This window comes from Sprattus sprattus, assembly GCF_963457725.1.
Source record: "Sprattus sprattus genome assembly, chromosome: 4".
NCBI lineage: Eukaryota > Metazoa > Chordata > Actinopteri > Clupeiformes > Clupeidae > Sprattus > Sprattus sprattus.
Window position 1 is genome coordinate 10,472,278 of NC_137923.1, and position 20,599 is coordinate 10,492,876.

The 20,599-nt window shown below is 47.3% G+C and overlaps 1 protein-coding gene across 1 annotated transcript in view; it reads right to left on the minus strand.

The window, feature by feature from the left end:
* Positions 1-825, minus strand: part of tnk2b (tyrosine kinase, non-receptor, 2b) — a 33,010-nt gene extending 32,185 nt beyond the window's left edge. Inside the window, 1 exon segment of the mRNA XM_080837401.1 lies at positions 527-825. Within this exon segment, the coding sequence (XP_080693527.1) occupies positions 527-589 (63 nt within the window). The 5' untranslated portion in view covers positions 590-825.
* Positions 826-20,599: the final 19,774 nt, after the last annotated feature.

The window sequence follows — 20,599 nt, forward strand, 5'->3', positions numbered from 1 at the left end:
GGTGGAGCGGTGCCGGACAGAAATGCAGTTAGGGCTGTACTATTAGAAAGTTGCACGACCGAATCCCATGTGGCCCATTGCTACATACTTGGACAAGGGCCAGTGGTCTGGATGCTGAACTGCTACACCCTGAATAAAAACACTATGATCACACAGAAGTGATTTTGGTGTGCTTTAAATACAGCTGATCAAAAAGTGGAAGCCCACATAGAATCAAAACTTTCTGAGGTAAATGAATTCATGAAGTTTGGTCGGCAAGTTGTTTGGCTGAAGAATCACCTTTCTACCAGAGAGTTAATGTCATGCACATGCTTAGCTCCAGCACACGTGCAAAATACTGAGCTAGTTGACAGTCGCTCACGTACACACAGTTGCTTGGCATGGTATACACACACAAACTTTTTACATCCCCGCAGGTAGACATTCCTGCCTCGTCTCTGATTTCGACTTCCCTCTCTTATGACCATACAGTATGACCTGCTCATCATTCTGATCAAGTCTGCAAAAAGTAGAAAACCAGACTTACTCTGTACACATGGAAATGTGCGAGGAAGGGGAAAGTCTTTTTGAGTTTGTCGAAACGGCGCATCCTGAACGCCGGGGTGCAGCGGTGCTATCCTGACGGGGGCAGGGGGTCGTTGATACGACGCAGAGCGACTCTTTCTCACTCAAGGCAGTGAGGGTCCCCAGCACAAGTGGGACAAAAGAAGTCCAGAAGCAAAACACTCGGGGAAAGAGCGGACTTCTTTGGTCTCGCAGCCAGCAAACTACATTCCATCGCGAGGCAATCCACATAAGCTCCTTTCAAACGCCAGCAGACCCGGACGGCCAACACAGCATACAAACCCCAGGGAAATGAGAGGGAGGGTTCAGAGGAGAAAAAAAAGGAGAAAAGGAATACCAGAGGGGAATCAGCCAACATACGGTGGGGAGAGGGGTGGGTGGGGTGGGGGGGGGGGGATGTTGAACTCTTGAATGTTGATTTGGCAGGCTTCTCAGGACATCCAAAAATACTGAGAGCGTCTCCGATGCCAAGTGACTCCCGAGCTTTCAGTCCTCAGGCACATCTCCCTCCAGCCGTTCCCAGGAATAGCTCCATCCTCTCAGGTGTGGATGTGTGCAGGCATACAAAGTCCCCGTCAACGAGCGCAGCAGTCCTTCACCTTAAGCAACGCTGCTGGCTCTGCCACTTTCCGCTTCTGTCTCCATCCCTTCCACTGTACGGCTATTAATAGATACGCCTCCTATTCACTCCGCCTTTCACATACACACACACACACACACACACACACACACGCACACACACACACACACACACACACACACACACACATAGACTTGCTTCTCAGACAGGCAAAGTGAACTAGCCTGGTAAGATAGACGGAGAGAAGAGAGAGAGAGTGGGTTTAAAAAAGGGGTGGGAGAGAGGGGTGGGGAGTCCCGGAGTAAGTTGTAATAAAGTAAGAACGTGTGCATCTCTAGCTAGAAGTAACTGCACGACTGCATGTGTGCATGAGTGCGTGCTTGTGTGCGGGTGTGAGAGTGAGCGAGAGAGTGTTGGAGGAGGTGGGACGTGCCGTTCCCTCCAAGCAGACCAGGCGGAGGAGTCTGGGGCTGTCTCTCTCGCTCTCTTTCTCTCTCTCTCACACAGTGTGTAATTCCTGCTGTTAACAGACAGACGCTAGGGAAGTGCCCCCACTTTCCCTCCCTCTCTTGCTCTCCCTCTCTCTCTCCCTCGGCCCGTGCCCAGGACAGAGACTCTATGGTATTCCGATGGAGGAGCATTTGATCGTCAGCCAAGAGGTCAGATTTAACAGCAGGATGGAGAGCTCATTTCCTGTGGGCCCCCTTATGCTAGGATCTTAACAAGTCCACCCCTACCCCACCACCCCAGAATGCTTCTCCCACCCACCCACCCTCCCTCCCTCCCTCCGTCCCTCCCTTTCTCTTGCTGTCATTCCCTCTCCCTCTCTCTGGCAGTCTGGCTCTCTGACCCAGCCGCTCCTTGCTTCGTCCGCTCTCCCTCCCATTCTCTCCTCCCACAAGACTGAATTTCTCCTTTATTTGGTGCTGGCTTTATTTCCTGTCTCAATCCCTTCAAAAAGGTTATCTCAACCAAATACATACAAATCCACCCAGCTTTCTTTTTTTTTTTTTTTTTTAATGTAAACCCTCTTCTATTCCTCTTATTATGGAACACTGCGCAGTCACCAAACAAGAGGTAGACCTCAGAAAATACTAAGTTGCGGTTCGATTCCCCCTTGTCTTTTCCCTAAAGCCAGTCATGAAACCAGATGTGAGATATTTATTTCCAGCGGTAAACAAAGTGATTCATGTTCTCTCCTAAGGAAGAAAACAAGAGGACTAACAGAAGGGACCAGCGGTAAACTGGGAATCCTGCGTCCAATTAAATTCCTGAGAGGAAGAATTTCCAGTGCGGCTCAGGCCAGCCCAGCTAATGCAGCTGGAATGTTCAACAGAGCTATCGGGAAGACGGAGAGGAAGAGGAGAGAGGAAGATCAACAACAATAAGAACAACCAGACAGTTTACACAAAAAAAGATGAGCACAAGCCAGATGCTAAAGGTTGAAAATCAGCAGAAAGAAAATAAGAGGATGATGATGATGATGGAGGAAGAGAGGAAGAAAAATGCACCTTTACATGCAGACAGCTGTATGAGGGTGGACCCTGACAAGGATCACTGTCTGACTCTTTCACCCCAGACTATATAAACACAACCATCTGCAGAGTAAACTAGTCCCCAGAAACTGCTAAAGCCTCCACACATTTTGAAAGCCCTTCCGCCAACATAACCAACCTCAGTACATACACTACATTACAGTGTAGAGACATAAATGTTCTCTCTGAAATTGAGATGATTAATGAGATGACACATTAAACACACCAAACCCTACCCGCGGAGTCTCTTGGTCTATAGACTATCAGTGAGCAATGATCCGAGATGAGGTGGTTTTACAGTGTTTTATAGGCCCCACTGTGGACAACCTCCTTACTAGCTGACCTACTGTAACCTCTGGCATGGATGAGGCCTCGCACATTGGCAGAGGATGAGCAAACTTCTCACAGAGGCTCTGCATCTGACACCTCAGCCAGGAGAGAAACCCCTGGGAGACCACACCACTCCATGGTCTTAGTGCCCTTCACATGCAGCTCAAAGGGCAACAGCAAACCTACCGCAAAAGTATCAAGGCTTTGTACCAGAAACACAACTGAATTTGTGCTGGGCTGCTGCCAAGGCAGCCTAATAATTCACTCTGCACAGTCTATTTGCAGCATTATGGGATACTCTTGAGGTAAAACGACTAAAGTCTACTTTATACGCTGTATAGCATGGCATAGAACTCCTATTCATGTTCAGACTTATGTGTAGTTGGAATAATTATTAGGTTAATAGCTATATTTAGCTAGAAGCTTTAAGACAATAGACTAGTTAACTGGTAAACCCTCCAACATTCAACACCGTCATTTTATGATCTACAGACGCCTATTCCGACAACTCCATTATGTTTGTAGGTTCCTGTGACATCAAATATTGCAACAGGACATTTATGATTTCTTTAATGTACCATAAGATATACCAATGTATATCTGTATATCATGATGTGCCAATATTAGATATTGATATATGCCTGGCTCGTAATGCTGCCTACACTGCTCACCGACAAAGAACAACACCAGTCCCCTGGTTCAAAAGTTATGAGGAGAGGTTGGGACTCCTAGAATCAGAGACACCCGAAGCCACATCGCATCAGGCCTGGTTCCACCTGTCTATTGCTTCCAGCTCTGTTTTCACCGAGTTAATTTCAGTGAACCATCAGGATTGTGAAATCCTCCAGGCTGTAATGCCTCAATGTTCCACAGGGGGGGAGCAGTGTGCTTCCACAGTGGGTTGGAAGTGACCTTTGGCATTTTAATCTCAATTTGAATCTTCAAGACCAGACAATAACTTGCCTAATAAACGCACCAGAGATAAAAATGAATTAATGCATAATATGGTTCTGTCCAAATGGGTGATTTAATATCTGTTCGTTAGAGGACGTACAAAATGGGAGGCCCATTAAACAAGAGAATATATGATTAGTGCTTTGCAGCATGTGGGCGGATTTATTTGAGTGATGTTCATGTAGACTCAGCACAGTCAAGTACCCGTTGCCCTCGGAAATGTTTACCACTAAACAGCAAAAGTGTCCTCCCTCCATAAACAGTCTCTATTTCTCTTGCACACCTTCTGTCCCTTTTATTTCCTCTCGTTGCTCATCCTGACCTCCGTCTCGACTCGCTCTGCTCTCTAAGCGATTAACAATACGCAGCATTGGGCGACAGCTTCCCACAGGTCCTGCTCTGGAGGCTGGAATCGGCAGTCTGGAAACTCCATACAGGAATAACACAAACAATCCCCTGGCCGCATGCATATGTCAGCGCACAGCCATGTGTCCCAGAGGTTACAATAACAATGGCAAATGTCAGCATGCATTTAATTGCTCGGTTATTCTATAGTATTACACGATGGACCTCTAAGCAGTCAGTCATCAGCAAAGTTCATATATTATGTGTATATCACTCAGCAAGTGTACGCATAACGTACAGTATGTGTGACTATTGAGTTTCACCAAACAGGACACTTCAGCTCTTCGTCCACAAAAACGGCTCTGCTTTGGGGGGCGGGGGGGGTTGTTTGGGAGGAAGCTTAGATCAGACCCTGTGTCATCCCTTTATCCCATGCTCTGAGGCCCAGTGGGGGCAAGAAGAAAGACTAGCCAGATTACACCCTCAGGAAGGGGGGCCTACTATAGGGGAGAACAAACAGCGCGGCTCCCATTAAATATGAATGGGTGAATTACATTTCAGGTGAGACAAAAGGGAAAGATAGACAGAGACAGATTTGAACACAGACACATAGAAGAAGAAAATGGAGAATGAGAGTGGATAGAGAACAGAACCTGGTGACATAGGCATGAGGTCAGCATCACTTCCCCAGAAGTGAAACATCATCACAGCCTCTCTTGCTCTCTCGTGGGGGGGGATGAGGTCACGCTGATTTTAGTTGGAACAGTAAGCCAGCCAGGAAAACAGTCTGCTGTCTGTGCATGCTCTCACCCTGGGAGTCAGAAGTAGGTGTACTTGGGATCCAACAAACAAACAAACAAACACACACACACACACTCACACTCACACTCACACTCACACTCACACTCACACTCACACAAACACAAACACTCACACAAACACAAACACAAACACAAACACAAACACAAACACTCACACTCACACTCACACAAACACAAACACAAACACAAACACAAACACAAACACACACACACACACACACACACACACACACACACACACACACACACACACACACACACACACATTCACACAAACACAAACACAAACACAAACACAAACACAAACACACACAAACACACACACACACACACACACAGTCCACCTCGGTCATGATGCATATTGCTAAGAATTTATGACAAGCAGGGGGGCAGAGAATAGAAGCGTCTTTTTTCTCTCTGCAGACACACACACACACACACCAACAAACACACACACATATCCAAGCATTAACCCACACTCAGACAAAACCCTTGAAGATTGGCTTGACTGTCCTGGTGCTCTCTCACCACCACATATGATTGCATTCCTCTGTCTCATTATGGGATATGTGATGAGTGCACCAGAGGGGACCATCCACCACAACACAGCATATTTACTTTACTACAAACCCACACTTATAACACACATATCACATACACACACAAATACTCACAATAAGACAGGTCTTGCAACAATAGTGTAACAGAAGAACTGGGCTTAGGCGGTGCTCTGTATTACAGGGTACATTTCAGGCAGGTTAGGTTAGGTTTCATTTTGCAAGAAGTCTGAGAGAAAAGAGGGGACGGATGAGTAAATGAAAATGCCCATCCTGAGTTACACACCTGCAGAGGAAATGAAAGGGCGAGCCCTCTGGGCCACCACTTCCACGCACCTCCCCACACACACACACCCCCCACACACACACACCCCTCCACACACACACACATACATAAAACACACAGCCCACTTCAGCCCCTGTCTAAAGAAACATACTAGTAACAAGCCATGACTCCCTAAACATGAACGTCACACTCTAAACACAAAGCCATAACAGAGCACTATAACCCCTCGGACACACACATAACATTAGCTCAGTCTAACGAGAAACCACGTGGAGCTGTTGAGCAGGGTGGCCAGCTCTCACAAAGGAAAGACAGCTTGTTTATCTGCGTTTGACAAATCCAGCCTCCTCCTCGGTCCTCCACAGCTTGTGTCTCCAGAGGGGAGCAGAGGAGCAGAGAGCAGCAGCACCATGCAGTGCCCGCCGCTATGCTTCTCTAGAGGGCAGAAACCCCTACTACAGATATCCACTGGCAGGGCAAACGGGCAGGGAGCTATGGTCAGGGGTGGGGGGGTGTCAACGCTACCTCGTCCTCGTCGCTGGGGAGTCGCTGGTACTCGACGGTGTCCCCCATGTTCCAGGACATCTGGGCTGGGCTTGGCGGAGGGCCGCGGCGGCGCTGGACAGGAAGATGGGACAGGTGTATGTGGACGAGGACCTCGGAGCTCAGTCGTGGTGCATCAGCACCATCACCACAGCTTTCATCTTGATTCAGGCTTCCTGTTCCTGATGTTCTCTGAAGGGGATTCTGTGTGGGTCTCAGCTGCTAACGCACTAAGCAGAGCAGTGTCTGCTGGATCAATGCTGGTGCATGTTGTCCTTGTAGCACACAGCAGTGCTCTCTCTCCTTCTGTCTCCTTCCGATGCTGATGTTCTCTCTATCCTCCCAGCGCTGGACAGGAAGATGGGACAGGTGTATGTGGACGAGGACCTCGGAGCTCAGTCGTGGTGCATCAGCACCATCACCACAGCTTTCATCTTGATTCAGGCTTCCTGTTCCTGATGTTCTCTGAAGGGGATTCTGTGTGGGTCTCAGCTGCTAACGCACTAAGCAGAGCAGTGTCTGCTGGATCAATGCTGGTGCATGTTGTCCTTGTAGCACACAGCAGTGCTCTCTCTCCTTCTGTCTCCTTCCGATGCTGATGTTCTCTCTATCCTCCCAGCATCTGTCAGTCCGTTTCACCTTCACTCAGCTTCGACAACAGCTCTGGCTCGCAAACAAGCTCTCGTCCTCTGACAACATCTTTCTGCTCTCTCGGTTTCCTTTCTTTCTCTCGTTCACGTTTTCCTTCTCTCTCTCTCTCTCTCCCTCTCTCGCTCTCATCTCAGCATCTCTTGAACAGCTGTGTGCCTCGACTGGACAGGCAGCTTACCACCGGCAAACAAGGAGTTTTTCCTTTTTTATAGTAATAAAAGCAGTCCTGTCCTGAATGCTCACTTGCTGCCACAGGGGTAATCCTTTTTATCCTTTTTTTCTGTCTTCTCTTTTTTTTGGGGGGGAAACAATATTAGTCTTTCTCCAGGCTGTCCTCTCCTCCCTAAACCTGCTTTTTTATTTTTAGCCAGAGCCGCTCAAACAGGGCTTTGCTGAATGGACGCCCCCGACGACACGGAGCCAACCTCGTTGCTGCATTTTCCTGCAATCAGAAGTGCTCCTGAGGCAGCTAGCCAATCAGAGTGCAATGGAGTGCCGGTGGTAGGGACGCAGAGTAGGGGAGGGGAGGGGGGATTCTTAATGAGGAGGTTTTTAATCCAGGGGAGAGAAAAACACGGCGGTGAAAGCGGCGTACAGGGGGGCCATCTGGGAGCTCCCAGGGAGGACATCTGGATGGGAGGGGGGCAGGGAGGTATAAGGCGCGGCTTTGAGTACAGGGGGAGGGGGGGGGGGGTCTATTTCCCTTCTGACTGCTGATCTGCTCTCTCTCTCTCTTTCTCTCTATCCCCCAGGCCAATCCACTGTTTTGCTTCTCCTCCACCCACTGACAGAGGTCTGCACCTCCTCTTTAAGCCTTCACTCCTTACCACTACACACCTCCTCACCTTCTGTTCTCTTCTCCCCTCTCTTTTATCCCAGTTCTTGACATTGGTCTCTATCCCTCCCTCGTTAACTCCTATCCACTCCTCTTCTGGCTCCTCTCAGCAGGGCTCTGTCTATTCTGTGGGATTCAGCTCTAAATAAATCCCTCTTATATCTGACCTCCATTAGCGGCTGCTGCTCCTGCTGACCCACTATGGCTTTGCCCCCACAACCCCTTTGGATAGCCCACTCCCTCCACCCCTTTCTGTGAGCGTAGAGACTATAGCAGTTCAGTCAGTCTCATCAAGGAATAACTGAAATTGGGACAAAAAATCTCTCTCTCACTCTCTAACTCAATGTGATTTTCACTCCTTATTCCAAACTCCAATCTTTAGTTTGTCCTCCTCTGTGACCAGTGCGGTCCTCTTCACAATGATTTGACACAAAACTCTCGGTCTCTGGAGGCAGCTGCCCGGGTCACTCGTTGTCAGTGAGTGCAACTCTGCCTCCGTTCCTCCCTCTCCCACCCCTCTCTCCCTTCTTCACCTCCACTCCACTCCACTTTTATTTATGTAGCCCCAAAACCATACAATTGTTTCAAGGCGACAGAGAGAGGACAAACTCTCTCTCTCAGTCTCTCTCTTCATTTCATCATGTCCTATCTGTGTAAGCTTCTCGCCTCCTCCCTACATAAGAAACAGCCATGTCGTCCAAGCTTTCACAGCACCACCCTTAAACACACATGTCCCCATTTAATTTGTTTTCCTTTCCACACATTCAGTCTATTATCAGCATATCTCTCCCGCTCATCACACACACACACACACACACACACACACACACACACGCACACACACACACACACACAGACACACCAGATGGCTCCAGAATCAGCAGCGGCCGAGTCATTAAACCCAGATACCCCGTGTGTCCTTACAACAGTAGCACACCCCCCTGCTGCTAGCACATATCCTCCTAAAGCCACACAAACACACACACACACACACACACACACACACACACACAATCATACTGAAATGAAGACACTTGCATATATAAAAACACATACACACAGACATACTTAAAGAAACATGCAAAATCACTGACATACAATCACATTGACTATATACAGTATGCATACATACAAAACACACACACACACACACACACACACACACACACACACACACACAGAGGGGAAACATGATGAGAACGCAGCCTGGATGCGTGGGTAAGAGTGTTGTGGTCCATGTGGAGCCACGCTGGGTTGGGCAGAGATAGTCTAGACTGGGCTGGACTTCCCTTAAATGTACCAAAACTCACTCTCCATAATAACAAAATCATTATGGGCTGACGGCACTACACTCTTTCCAGGACAAATGAAGTCACAGAAGAACACTGAACATCGCCCAACCAGTGGTCATAAACACAGTTAACCATTTCGGGTCGCATTCTCGATGACCAGGTTTTGGTGTTCCAGTCCATAGAACCAATCCGGATTGGAGCAGAGGGTGGGCCGTGGGTGGCGTGAACAGCAATCCGTCTCGCCACGGAGGAGCCGCCACTTTCCCATCATGCAGTTCATTTATGAGGGCTGGTGGGTGATCAGCGAAAGCTTTTAAACAGGCTTGGATGGTATCCCTGGGGCCACGCTGCCTTCTCGGAGTCTGCAGGTATGGAGAATGTATTTAGAGCGGTCCAGCTTGGCCTGCACTGCGTACTCTACTTGGGTGTGCACACACACACACCTCGTCACACCTTTCCACTCCACCAATACAGACAATCTGCTTCCTCAACATGAAGACGACGAGGTCCTCAGTAAAACTGCCCTCTAAAAAAAAACTCATTAAATGAAATGCTTGTCATATATGACAATTAGATGTCCCTACCTATTCCCTATATCAGTGCTTCTGAAACTGGGATACGACCTCGCAAGTGGGGGTTGCGTCACGGACAGCTTGCTCGCCAAATGTTGGGGGCATACGGTCACGGACCTCTCACTCCGGAAATGCAAGGGCTGTGGATTACCAACGAATCACAGTTATCATTTTGAATCTCACCAAACAAACTAAAGCAGACGTCCACAAATGCATAAGACAGTTTACGTAAATATCGGAATCATACCACTTGCGTGTCGATAGTTTCGTACCAGTTTTGTAGCCTTTCAGTAGTGCTGACAAAACCCTTTTCAACTTTACTTCTATGCTCTAGACTATATCCACTATGAGACGATGCTGCAGTTGTTCCCACCTGACCCACGTGAAGCTGAAGCTGAAACCCTCTGCTTAAATGATTGAGGTCAATGAATCCGAGAGGATGGCATCATACTTCCATCAGTGAAGCTATTCTATTTCCCTTGCAGACATGTAGAATGTGGTAATCTTCAATATCATTTCCCCTGATGATTCTGCCTTGATCCTTTATTTAATCAGCCACCTGAACAACATGCAACGCTCTCACTGCTCAGGGCTGACGGTTTCGGCACGTGCACACTCATATCTCAAAAACTAATCTCCCCATGGGAGATCCTCTCCATATGCTGCGACTGGTGGCAGAAAGGAAGAGAGAGAGAGAGAGAGAGAGAGAGAGAGAGAGAGAGAGAGAGAGAGAGAGAGAGTGAGAGAGAGAGAGAGAGAGGGAGAGAGAGTGAGAGAGAGAGAGAGGGAGAGAGAGAGGGAGAGAGAGAGAGTGAGAGAGAGAGAAAGTAAAATGGGCTGATGATGGCAACATTGCAGAGGTGCCAGTGTACATTTATTGTCATGTTTCAGCTCTGCCTGCATGCTAGTGTTCAAAAACTACCAGACTGTGGTACCATAAAAATCCTAATCTGCAACGGGGCATTTTATTTCACTGCAGGGCCGTTCAGACTGCTTAGCACCCACAGTCCTAATAAAACTGACAAGTAGTTCAGCAGGTTTTTCCTTCATCTTGTGGTCGAGTAAGGCCTGTGTGTAGGGCCTCGTACACTAAACCCCACACAGTACTCACTCATTCTCCCAAATGGAATCCCCCCCCCCCATCCGCCTAATCCCTCCGTGTCCTGCTGGGATTCGAAGGTAGCTGCATCTGACGTTACCACGACACCAGGAAAATCCTCTGGGGCGAAACAGCAGCAAAGCCTGTGTCCACGCCCTCGCTCATCATCCACGCTTCCCAGAAAGCTTTCGCTCTACCCACTAAATAAAAGGTGGGTTAGCGAGGTGAGAGAATCCGCTGTAAATACTGAGCCGTGCGGACACACAGTGCGGCACAGCCTAATCCCTGGCCTCCGTGGGGCCAAAGCTGCCTTTCTAGGAACGGCGGGGGAGGGCACGTGCCTCGGCGGCAGGGCTGGTGGCCCAGAGGAGTGTGGAGTTAGTTCAGAGCCCCTGGGGCCAACAGGTGGGGTTTTTAACAAGGGAGGAGAGGGGAAGAGAGTAAGGGGGGGGATTAGGGATGCATCGGTCACAAATGTGCTCACGTGTGAGCTGAGGTCACCAAATGTGTGCAGTGGGTTTTTTAATATGTGTTTACTCATGAATGAGGCTTTGAGAGTGTGATGTCATTGGCTCATAACACACACACACACACACACACACACACACACACACACACACACACACACACAAACACACACACACTCTTCAAGCCTGCCAATGTAATACTGAGTCACCTTTCTGGCCAAATTAGTTGGGCCTGGCGAGGACGTGACATGACCTCAGAGAGCCATTACTTTGGAAAGGAGCAGAGAAGAAGAGGAGGAGGAGGACGAGAAGGAGAAGGAGGAGGAGGGAGAACAAATAGATGAGAAGATTAGGCCTGAGCCAGCCAGACCCAGTGTCCTCAGCACAGTACTCATCAGAGCTGTGGTCTGCAGGGAGTCTGTGGAGGCTGGCAACAAGTCCCCTTTGCTGCACTCTCTCTCTCCCTCCTGTGACCATCCACACTGCTGTGGCCAAATCTGGCCTGGCTGAGGTCACGGCCCAGCGGTCTGGCTATGCCCCAGAAACGATATGTTGCAGCGTCACTGGATATTAACCGCAACAAACATGCACACTGCCAGTGCAACAACTCAGACTCAAGATTCATTTCAAGTACTTTTGTTCAAAATCCATGTTTTTTTTTTATATCCATATTACAGCAATTAGCTTTGACTACACACTTCTACGACTGACTAGACCTTTAATTGGTGTTGTATTGAGTTTTTTTTTTTTGTGAAAAAATTGAAAAGCTTCAGAGTGTTTTACGTTCTTGTCTCGTTATTGTCCTTGTTTTTGTACCCCATTTTAGTGGTGGTTTGTTTTTTGCATTTGTTGACAATTTAAGAGGACCAGGACATGCATTACATGGTGGGAAACACTGTGTAGTTGTGATTCCATTGTGAAGTCCAGAAGCATTTTCATTTATTTGACACATAAAACGACTTTCTGCACCTTTAACTTCCAGATTCTTTTGAATGACGAGCACATTGTCACAAATTCAAGTTGAGAGTATTACCTGAAAATGGGTTCTACAGCACATAATGCCAAAGCCTACCCTGTAAAACATATGCCATGTTGAAAGCATACAGAAACCTGTCAATAATTTATGGGACAAACTAATTGGTAAAATAATATTGATGTTGTAAAATGATAGTAGGAGAAGCCTGCAGTCATGTGAAGGCGCATGTCCTCACTCCACTATGCATGCCTGCCTTTCAGCATACTTGTGTGTGTGATTGTGTGTGGGTGTATGTGTGGGGGCGAGCATTTACAGAGTCGGTGTGTGGCTCTAGCACTCCCTTCCGGCATTATCATCATACTAATCCTTCACAGCTATCCAGCCACCCAGATGCATACCTGTGTACCACCACTCCTCTCCACCAGGGGGGGATGTACTATAGCCACACACACAGCATCCACCACAGCACACTGAGCTACTGAAGCAGGTAGACTGCTGAAAGTGAGTGAGACAAGCTAGGACTGTGAAAACACATACCCAATGAGTAATCTATTAGGAAAGTACTACACATTTGAAAATATATAGAGCGGAATAACTTAAAGCAAAACTAAAGTTATTTAGCTTTAAAAGAATCCTCCTCCAGACATTCAGTTCATGAGTTAAGCTCCCTGCACTGACCATCTACAATTCACTTCCCATGGCACTGGGCCGCAGCAGACAGTGAACAGAGAAAATGCAATAATAATAATACAAATAATAATGCAGCTTTTTTCTGTGTTTGTGTGTGTGTGTGTGTGTGTGTGTGTGTGTGTGTGTGTGTACGTGTGTGTGTGTGTGTGTGTGTGTGTGTGTGTGTACGTGTGTGTGTGTGTGTGTGTGTGTGTGTGTGTGTGTGTGTGTGTGTGTGTGTGTGTGCGTGTGCGTGTGTGCGTGTGCATGTAGGGTAACAGAGACATCCTATCCAGGGGTTTGCTTCAGCAGAATGTTAATGATTGTTTGCCTCAAAGTTGTTCCAAAAATAGAACATGTCAAGACATAGTTTAACATTCAAACGAAAACATTGCTTTGTATGGTTTATATTTATTTTGGTCACGTCTAAGAGAGGTTCACACCTAACATCTCAAAAGACAAATGACTATGCCTGCTTCTGCTTGCCTTTGTGTATAAACACACGCTCACAACTCTGAAACATTTAAAACAGAAAGACAAGTATGGGTTTGGACAATAGGGGGGGATGGGGGGGGGGGGGGGGGTGGAGTTTGGTTGCTGGTCCTTCAACCAATGTGTGTAAATGTGTGTATCAGGGGTGTCTGTGTTCTACATTGTGCCTGTGAATGTGTAGGTGGATGGAAAGTTAATGAATCAAAAGAGTGTGTGTGAGCGGATGTGGGTTGTATTGTGTGTTTGCATGTACGTCTGTGTGTAATCTTAGTCACTGTATGTGTGTGTGCGTGTGAGAGAGAGTTGTCCGAGTGGATGTGCGTGGGTGTATGCAGGAACAGAGGTGCTGTGTGTACAGGCCTCAGTGATTGCATCATCATGCCTGCTGCCTGATCAGCTTGTCAATCTATAACCCTCTCTTCCGCTCCACAATAACAGTGCTAAGACAGGAACGAAGATAAGAATGACAGCAACGGAGGGGGGGGGGGGGGGGGGGGGGACTAGTGATAGAGAGCAAACACTTATAAAAACAGCTTTAAAAAACTGAGAGAGACTTGAAAACAGTAACATAGTAACCCACACAATAATAATGACCCCCGCTAAACGTGCCAGCATCCAGTGTTCACAGTGAACCCACGATAGACTACTTCACAACAATCACTGCTGCCACTAGTGACAACAATCCCACAATTCACTACTCACAGCGACTCCAGATTTGTCACATCATTCATCTGTGTTATGAGCATGTTAGCCTTGGGCTCCTACCTCTGAGCCACCGAGTCAACAGAGGTAACAGAATGCAGTACAAAGCACAAAACGTGGACAATATACTAGGGAGAAAGAACTATGTGAATTACAAGTGGACCTCTGTATAATGTGCAGGTAGCAATACTTAATGGAGGAAGTAGCAAGCAGGAGTCCTTACAGTTTGCAGGAAGCACCATGCAGGGGGCAATATGTGAAGAGAGAGGTATGCTGTGTGTCCTTGAGTATGGTAAGGCGATTCCCATATGGATGGAGAGCGAGGGAATATGAGAGAGAGACAAGAGAGGTGTTAGGAATGACAAGTGTGTGTGTGTGTGTGTGTGTGTGTGTGTGTGTGTGTGTGTGTGTGTGTGTGTGTGTGTCTGTGTGTGTGTGTGTGTGTGTGTGTGTGTGTGTGTGTGTGTGTGTGTGTGTGTGTGTGTGTGTGAGTATGTGTGAATGTGAGTTTGTGTGCATGTGAGTGCTTGTAAATGTGAGGTTGTGTAAATGTGAGTGTGTGTGTGTGTGTGTGTGTGTGTGTGTGTGTGTGTGTGTGTGTGTGTGTATACATGTATCTGTTGTGCACATGTGTGGATACACATGCTGTGTGTGGCATGTGTGTGTGTGTGTGTGTGTGTGTGTGTGTGTGTGTGTGTGTGTGTGTGTGTGTGTGTGTGTGTGTGTGTGTGTGTGAGTATGTGTGAATGTGAGTTTGTGTGCATGTGAGTGCTTGTAAATGTGAGGTTGTGTAAATGTGAGTGTGTGTGTGTGTGTGTGTGTGTGTGTGTGTGTGTGTAAGACAGTTTAGACGGATATGAGCAAGCGAGGGGTTAAAATAATACTTCCTCCCCTCCCCTCTGGCTGAGCTTCTTCCTCTTACCTGCCCCCTAGCCCACCACCCGAGGCTTCCAGGCATTCACAGAAGCACTCCATAAGAAGCACACTCTAGTGCTATTTCAGTCCCCTCTTCTATCTCTCTGCCTCCCTTTACCACCTCTCTTTCCTCCACATAGCTCTCTCTTTCTACTGTTCTTTCTCTCTTAGTCTCCCACTCTCCATCTCCTCAACTATGTCCACCATTTTACCGATTGACCATACTTAGAGTCTCTCACTGATACTCTCTCTCTCCCTCATTCACTCTCTTATTCTCATGTCCTTCAGTCTGTTTTTTCTCTCTCTCTCTCTCTCTCTCTCTCTCTCTCTCTCTCTCTCTCTCTCTCTCTCACCCTCTGGGGTAAATATAGATCCATGGCCCCTGATGGATATCAGCAACCCCCCCCCCCCCCCCTTTTGAAAAATGTAGTCTGTTACATGCCCTCTTCTGCGCAGTGACCAGTTGCAAACAGGAACAGTCAGATAACACACAGACACATAGAGCAAATGAGAATTTCTCATTTGCATTTTGTAGGGCACACACACACACGTCACGCACGCACACGCACACGCACACGCACACGCACACGCACACTCACAAAGCGCCCTACCTCAGCTCTACACCACTATGAGGCCTTTGTGGAGACAGAAAAAATAAACAATTGCCCAGACACTCAACGCTGACGTTTCTCCTGTTCTTGTAAGAACAGACAACCACAGTGTGTGTGTGTGTGTGTGTTCTGTGTGTGTGTGTGTGTGTGTGTGTGTGTGTGTGTGTGTGTGTGTGTGTGTGTGTGTGTGTGTGTGTGTGTGTGTGTGTGTGTGTGTGTGTCTATGTGTGTGTGTGTGTGTGTCTTAGACAAGCAGTGTGTGTATTATCCATAGAAATGTCCTGATGCCAAAGCTGTCCATAATATATCTTAACATTTTGCCCTCTTACATTATGGAATAATACTGAATGGAGTGATTGAGAGAGAGCTAGAATGAGAAAAGAAACAGGAGTGAGAGTGAGTGGGGGAGAGAGTGAGAGCTAGGGATGGGTGACACACTGGCTGGCCAAGCAGTGGGTAGTGAGGGTGGGGGCTGGCCTTTTGGGTTGTCTGTGTGAGGGCCATTGGGAGTCACATGACCAGGCAGAAGCTGAAGGCATGCGGGAGGAAAGAGTAACAGGACCCTGCTCATTCACCTTCACTTCCTATGGCACCCACACACACACACATACAACTACTACACACTCTAGCGCCCTCATAATGGATTTGGAAGGGTGAGAGAGGCCATGTTGTACAGGACTTGACGTGAGACACAAGTGCACAAACACGCGCACACGCACGCGCACACACACACACACATGCACACGCTGTATCTTAAATAAACATCATAACCTATAACCCCTTATTAAATGTAAATTATACCAACAATGAACCAACATGTAAAATAATTAAAAAAAAAGGCTCCAGCTGGAAGCCCACAGCCAACATTAGTAAAGTCAAGAGAATATGTGTACCAGAGTCTTACCTGTAGTCCTGCAAGAAACGGAAACGGAGTTGGAGAGGGCAATACCACATCAGTCTATGTGTGTGTGTGTGTTTATGTGTTCAGCCTCTATCCGGCAGGCTGGCGGTCCAGTCCATGGCTGCAGCTGCTGCTCAGAACTGGGAGCTGCGTGTCACTCAGAGGCCATCCCTCACACGGCCGTCCATGGAGCACAAGCAGAGAGGAGCTTCAGGCTCGACACTGGGGAAACATGAAGAAATACACACCAGCATGTGAGCACACATATACACACACACACACACACACACACACACACACACACACACACACACACACACACACACACACACACACACACACACACACACACACACACAAACAACACAAACACAAGACAAAACACAAATGCAAACAGACACTTTGCCGTTTATGTGATTTGCATAATGCCATTTCAATGAAATATCAGATAATAGTAATCTGATAGAAACATCCCCATAGGCTGTTTGGGTGTGGTATAACAGTGAGCAATGCTGAGTGTGTTCTTGATCTGTTTCTCATGGTTTGTTGGACAAAGTGAGTCAGTGATGCATTTACACACTATGTTATCAACCTGCAGTGAGCACAGTACACCCCACATACAAACACACACACAAAACCTCTTTCACACAAAAAAAAAATATTTTTGTGTGTGTGTGTGTGTATAGGCTACTTCAACGGTAGTAGGCTTTCCATCCTCTCCTCACACATCAGGCCCATGACTGAGCCTCAGAAATCAGTTCAATTATATCCGCACGTACGCCTATGAATACACCCACACACACACACATCCTGTTTGCGTACTTACCTCATACAGACCCACACTTATAACACACATATCACCTACCCACACAAATACTCACAATAAGACAGGTCTCGCAACAAAAGTGTAACAGAAGAACTGGGCTTAGGCGGTGCTCTGTATTACAGGGTACATTTCAGACAGGTTAGGTTAGGTTTCATTTTGCAAGAAGTCTGAGAGAAAAGAGGGGACGGATGAGTAAATGAAAATGCCCATCCTGAGTTACACACCTGCAGAGGAAATGAAAGGGCGAGCCCTCTGGGCCACCACTTCCGCACGGGCACACACACACACACACACACACACACACACACACACACACACACACACACACACACACACACACACAGCCTTTCTCTCTCACTGAGATGAATGGTGTCAGATCACGCACCCCCTGAAAGGGCACAGTCTTACTAAGCAGAGGAGAAAGATATCACCTTTATGGATCGGGGGAGGGGAGGGGTACACGCCTCTCCCCCTGGCCATGGGTTACGGCCTTAATCCCTCCTCTTTTGGAGGTGAGCAGAGAAAGAAAAAAACATCAAACAAACCCCTCAAACGAGATATGAATAAGGTACAGCCTGAGGGGGTTGAGTAGGTCTATCACTGAAGAAGCAGTATTTACTAGTAGATACAAATCAAGCCAATACCTGCCCTGATGTTTGGATTTTGAGTAACTGTGAAACGATAAATGTATGATGGAACGACCGGCAGGCCATTATTCATTCTGACAAATGACCTCCTGAAGTGTGGGAGTCTGATGGAGCAACACTTCCATTCCTAGGAGACCACAACCCCAACCATTATGACATCAGAGCTGCCACAGAAAGATGATTGGCCAGCTGGAACTACAGGGTGTGGCCGTGATTGGCCAGCGGTGGTCTGGAGACCGCATGAATGCCCCTGTGGCTCCCGTCTGTGAATCATGCCAATTCACTTCCCAGTCCTCCCACCTATGCTAAGGAACAGTCAGTGCACAGCCACCAACCCTCTCAGTTTGGCCCTTCCACAAAAGGGCCTTTGTCTCGGAGCAAAACACACGTTTCTACATGACAATTCTGCATTTCCTCCCTGGGCAATTGGGTAATGGTGTGGTAATGGTGCCACTGTGGTGGGGGGACTTCTCGGGTCAAACTCAAACATTATGTAATGGGCAGGCTGGTCAGGCAGTGCTGGGCTGGGCTGTGGCAATCCTGTGGTGGGACGGCTGTGGTGAGCCTGACGCCTTCCCTCCCTCACTCTAGAGACACTAAAGGATAGCTCCACCAACCACACTCAACACCCCATCCCTGTATGCTCCCCCACCCAACCAGCACAGGGAGAAGATCCTTGAATAGGCAAGTGTGGGTGTATGGGCTGTGTGTGTGTGTGTGTGTGTGTGTGTGTGTGTGTGTGTGTGTGTGTGTGTGTGTGTATGTGTGTGTTTCCTGATTATATGGTCTCTCAAATACTGTCATTTGGTGCTGTGGAGGTTATAGCCACTTACACAAGTGGCAGAGCTATAACCGCCAACGGCTGCAGAACAACTGCTTTTGTGTCGTCATCACCAGATTCCGGTTTACCCCAACCAAGCCAAGAGTGTGGCCGAGAGAGCTGCTCAGCTTAAAGCAACACCACTATACAAGGTGACTGAAAAAGGATTGGTTGGAAACACACTTTGCAGAGGGCAATGGCATATAAATGATTAATCTAGTTACATAGTTTACCATATAGCTTATTCAGTATTCAGTCTGTGTTCAACTCAACCATATAAATATCCCACTGCACTATTCTTATAATGCTGACCACATTTACAAACGTAAAAAACATACAAACATAAAACAAACATACCACAAACATATAACACACTGTAGGACCTGAGCTGCGGCCACCCTTCTACACATGAAAAGAGGGGAGAACCCATCAAATAAACAAACAAGCAAAGAACACCAATACTGATTGAGCACAGACAGCAAGGTGTCCCTTTTAAAGACTTTAGAGGGATCTGGGGAGCCCACACTCATCTGTTCTGAACCAGGGCCCACTGGTGGACAGTAATGGCTTTCATTCCGGTGAGTTCAGTGGTGAGCTCAGCAGCTTCTAAAGCAGGCTGTAAAAGCCTGGGGACATTTACAGGACCAGAATACCTCAGCTGCCCATGAGTACTGTTATTCTTTCCCTTCATGATGTCTGGCACAGTAGAGAGTAAAACATGGTGGAGAGTTACTTTAATATCTATTTGGGAAACACATTTTTTTATACTGTATATATAATTCCACACCACCCTTCTCAGATTTATTTCAGAAATAATAAGGCTATATAAAAACCTTAAATCACACCACACCTATTTCAGTTAGAGAACCACCAAACACTCAGCCCCAACAGTCTCCGTACACAAAATTAGCAGGCCATTAATTCAATCAGTCCAGAACAAAAACACAGGCTCTCCACCTGACCAATCCAGTCTAGCTCCATGCCAGTGTGTGAGGAAAGAACAGCCTCACATCCACTCAAGGAATTCACCTAATATAGTTCCTTTGTTCAGCTGTTTTACTCCCCTGACTCCACATCAGTTCAAATGTCACCAGCCTCATTTACTACAGTTCTGGATACATATGAATTACATGAGGGGAATCTCACAACTGCCTAATTTTTGTAGGAATAGGTCAGGGGCCCAGATATCATGACAGTATCGTATTGTTGCCTCTGTGTCAATCCCCACCCTCACTGGGTAATGGGACAAACAAAGCAATATGATGAACTTCTCTTGAGGTCTGAAACATTTGTTTATCACCTCAAGCAATCCTTAGTAATGCTTAAGAAAACATTGCAGGATTTCAATGAATGAGCTCACCGAAGTATCAGACATTTTGCCTGCTCCAATAAATCACTCAAACAAGGAGGTCAATAACTTCCATGCATTGGTGCATGAGCAGGATATGAGCCATCTAATGTCTTTGCCTGCATAGGAGCAGGGTAGGTTCAGCATGACAACTGATATCAAACCAAAGCAGACAAGCACACTGCTGAAAGTCCTTTTTGAAACTCAGCAGCTGAGCAAAGACATCCCCTTCTGCCATTGTGTTTATCTGTTCAAAAAGTA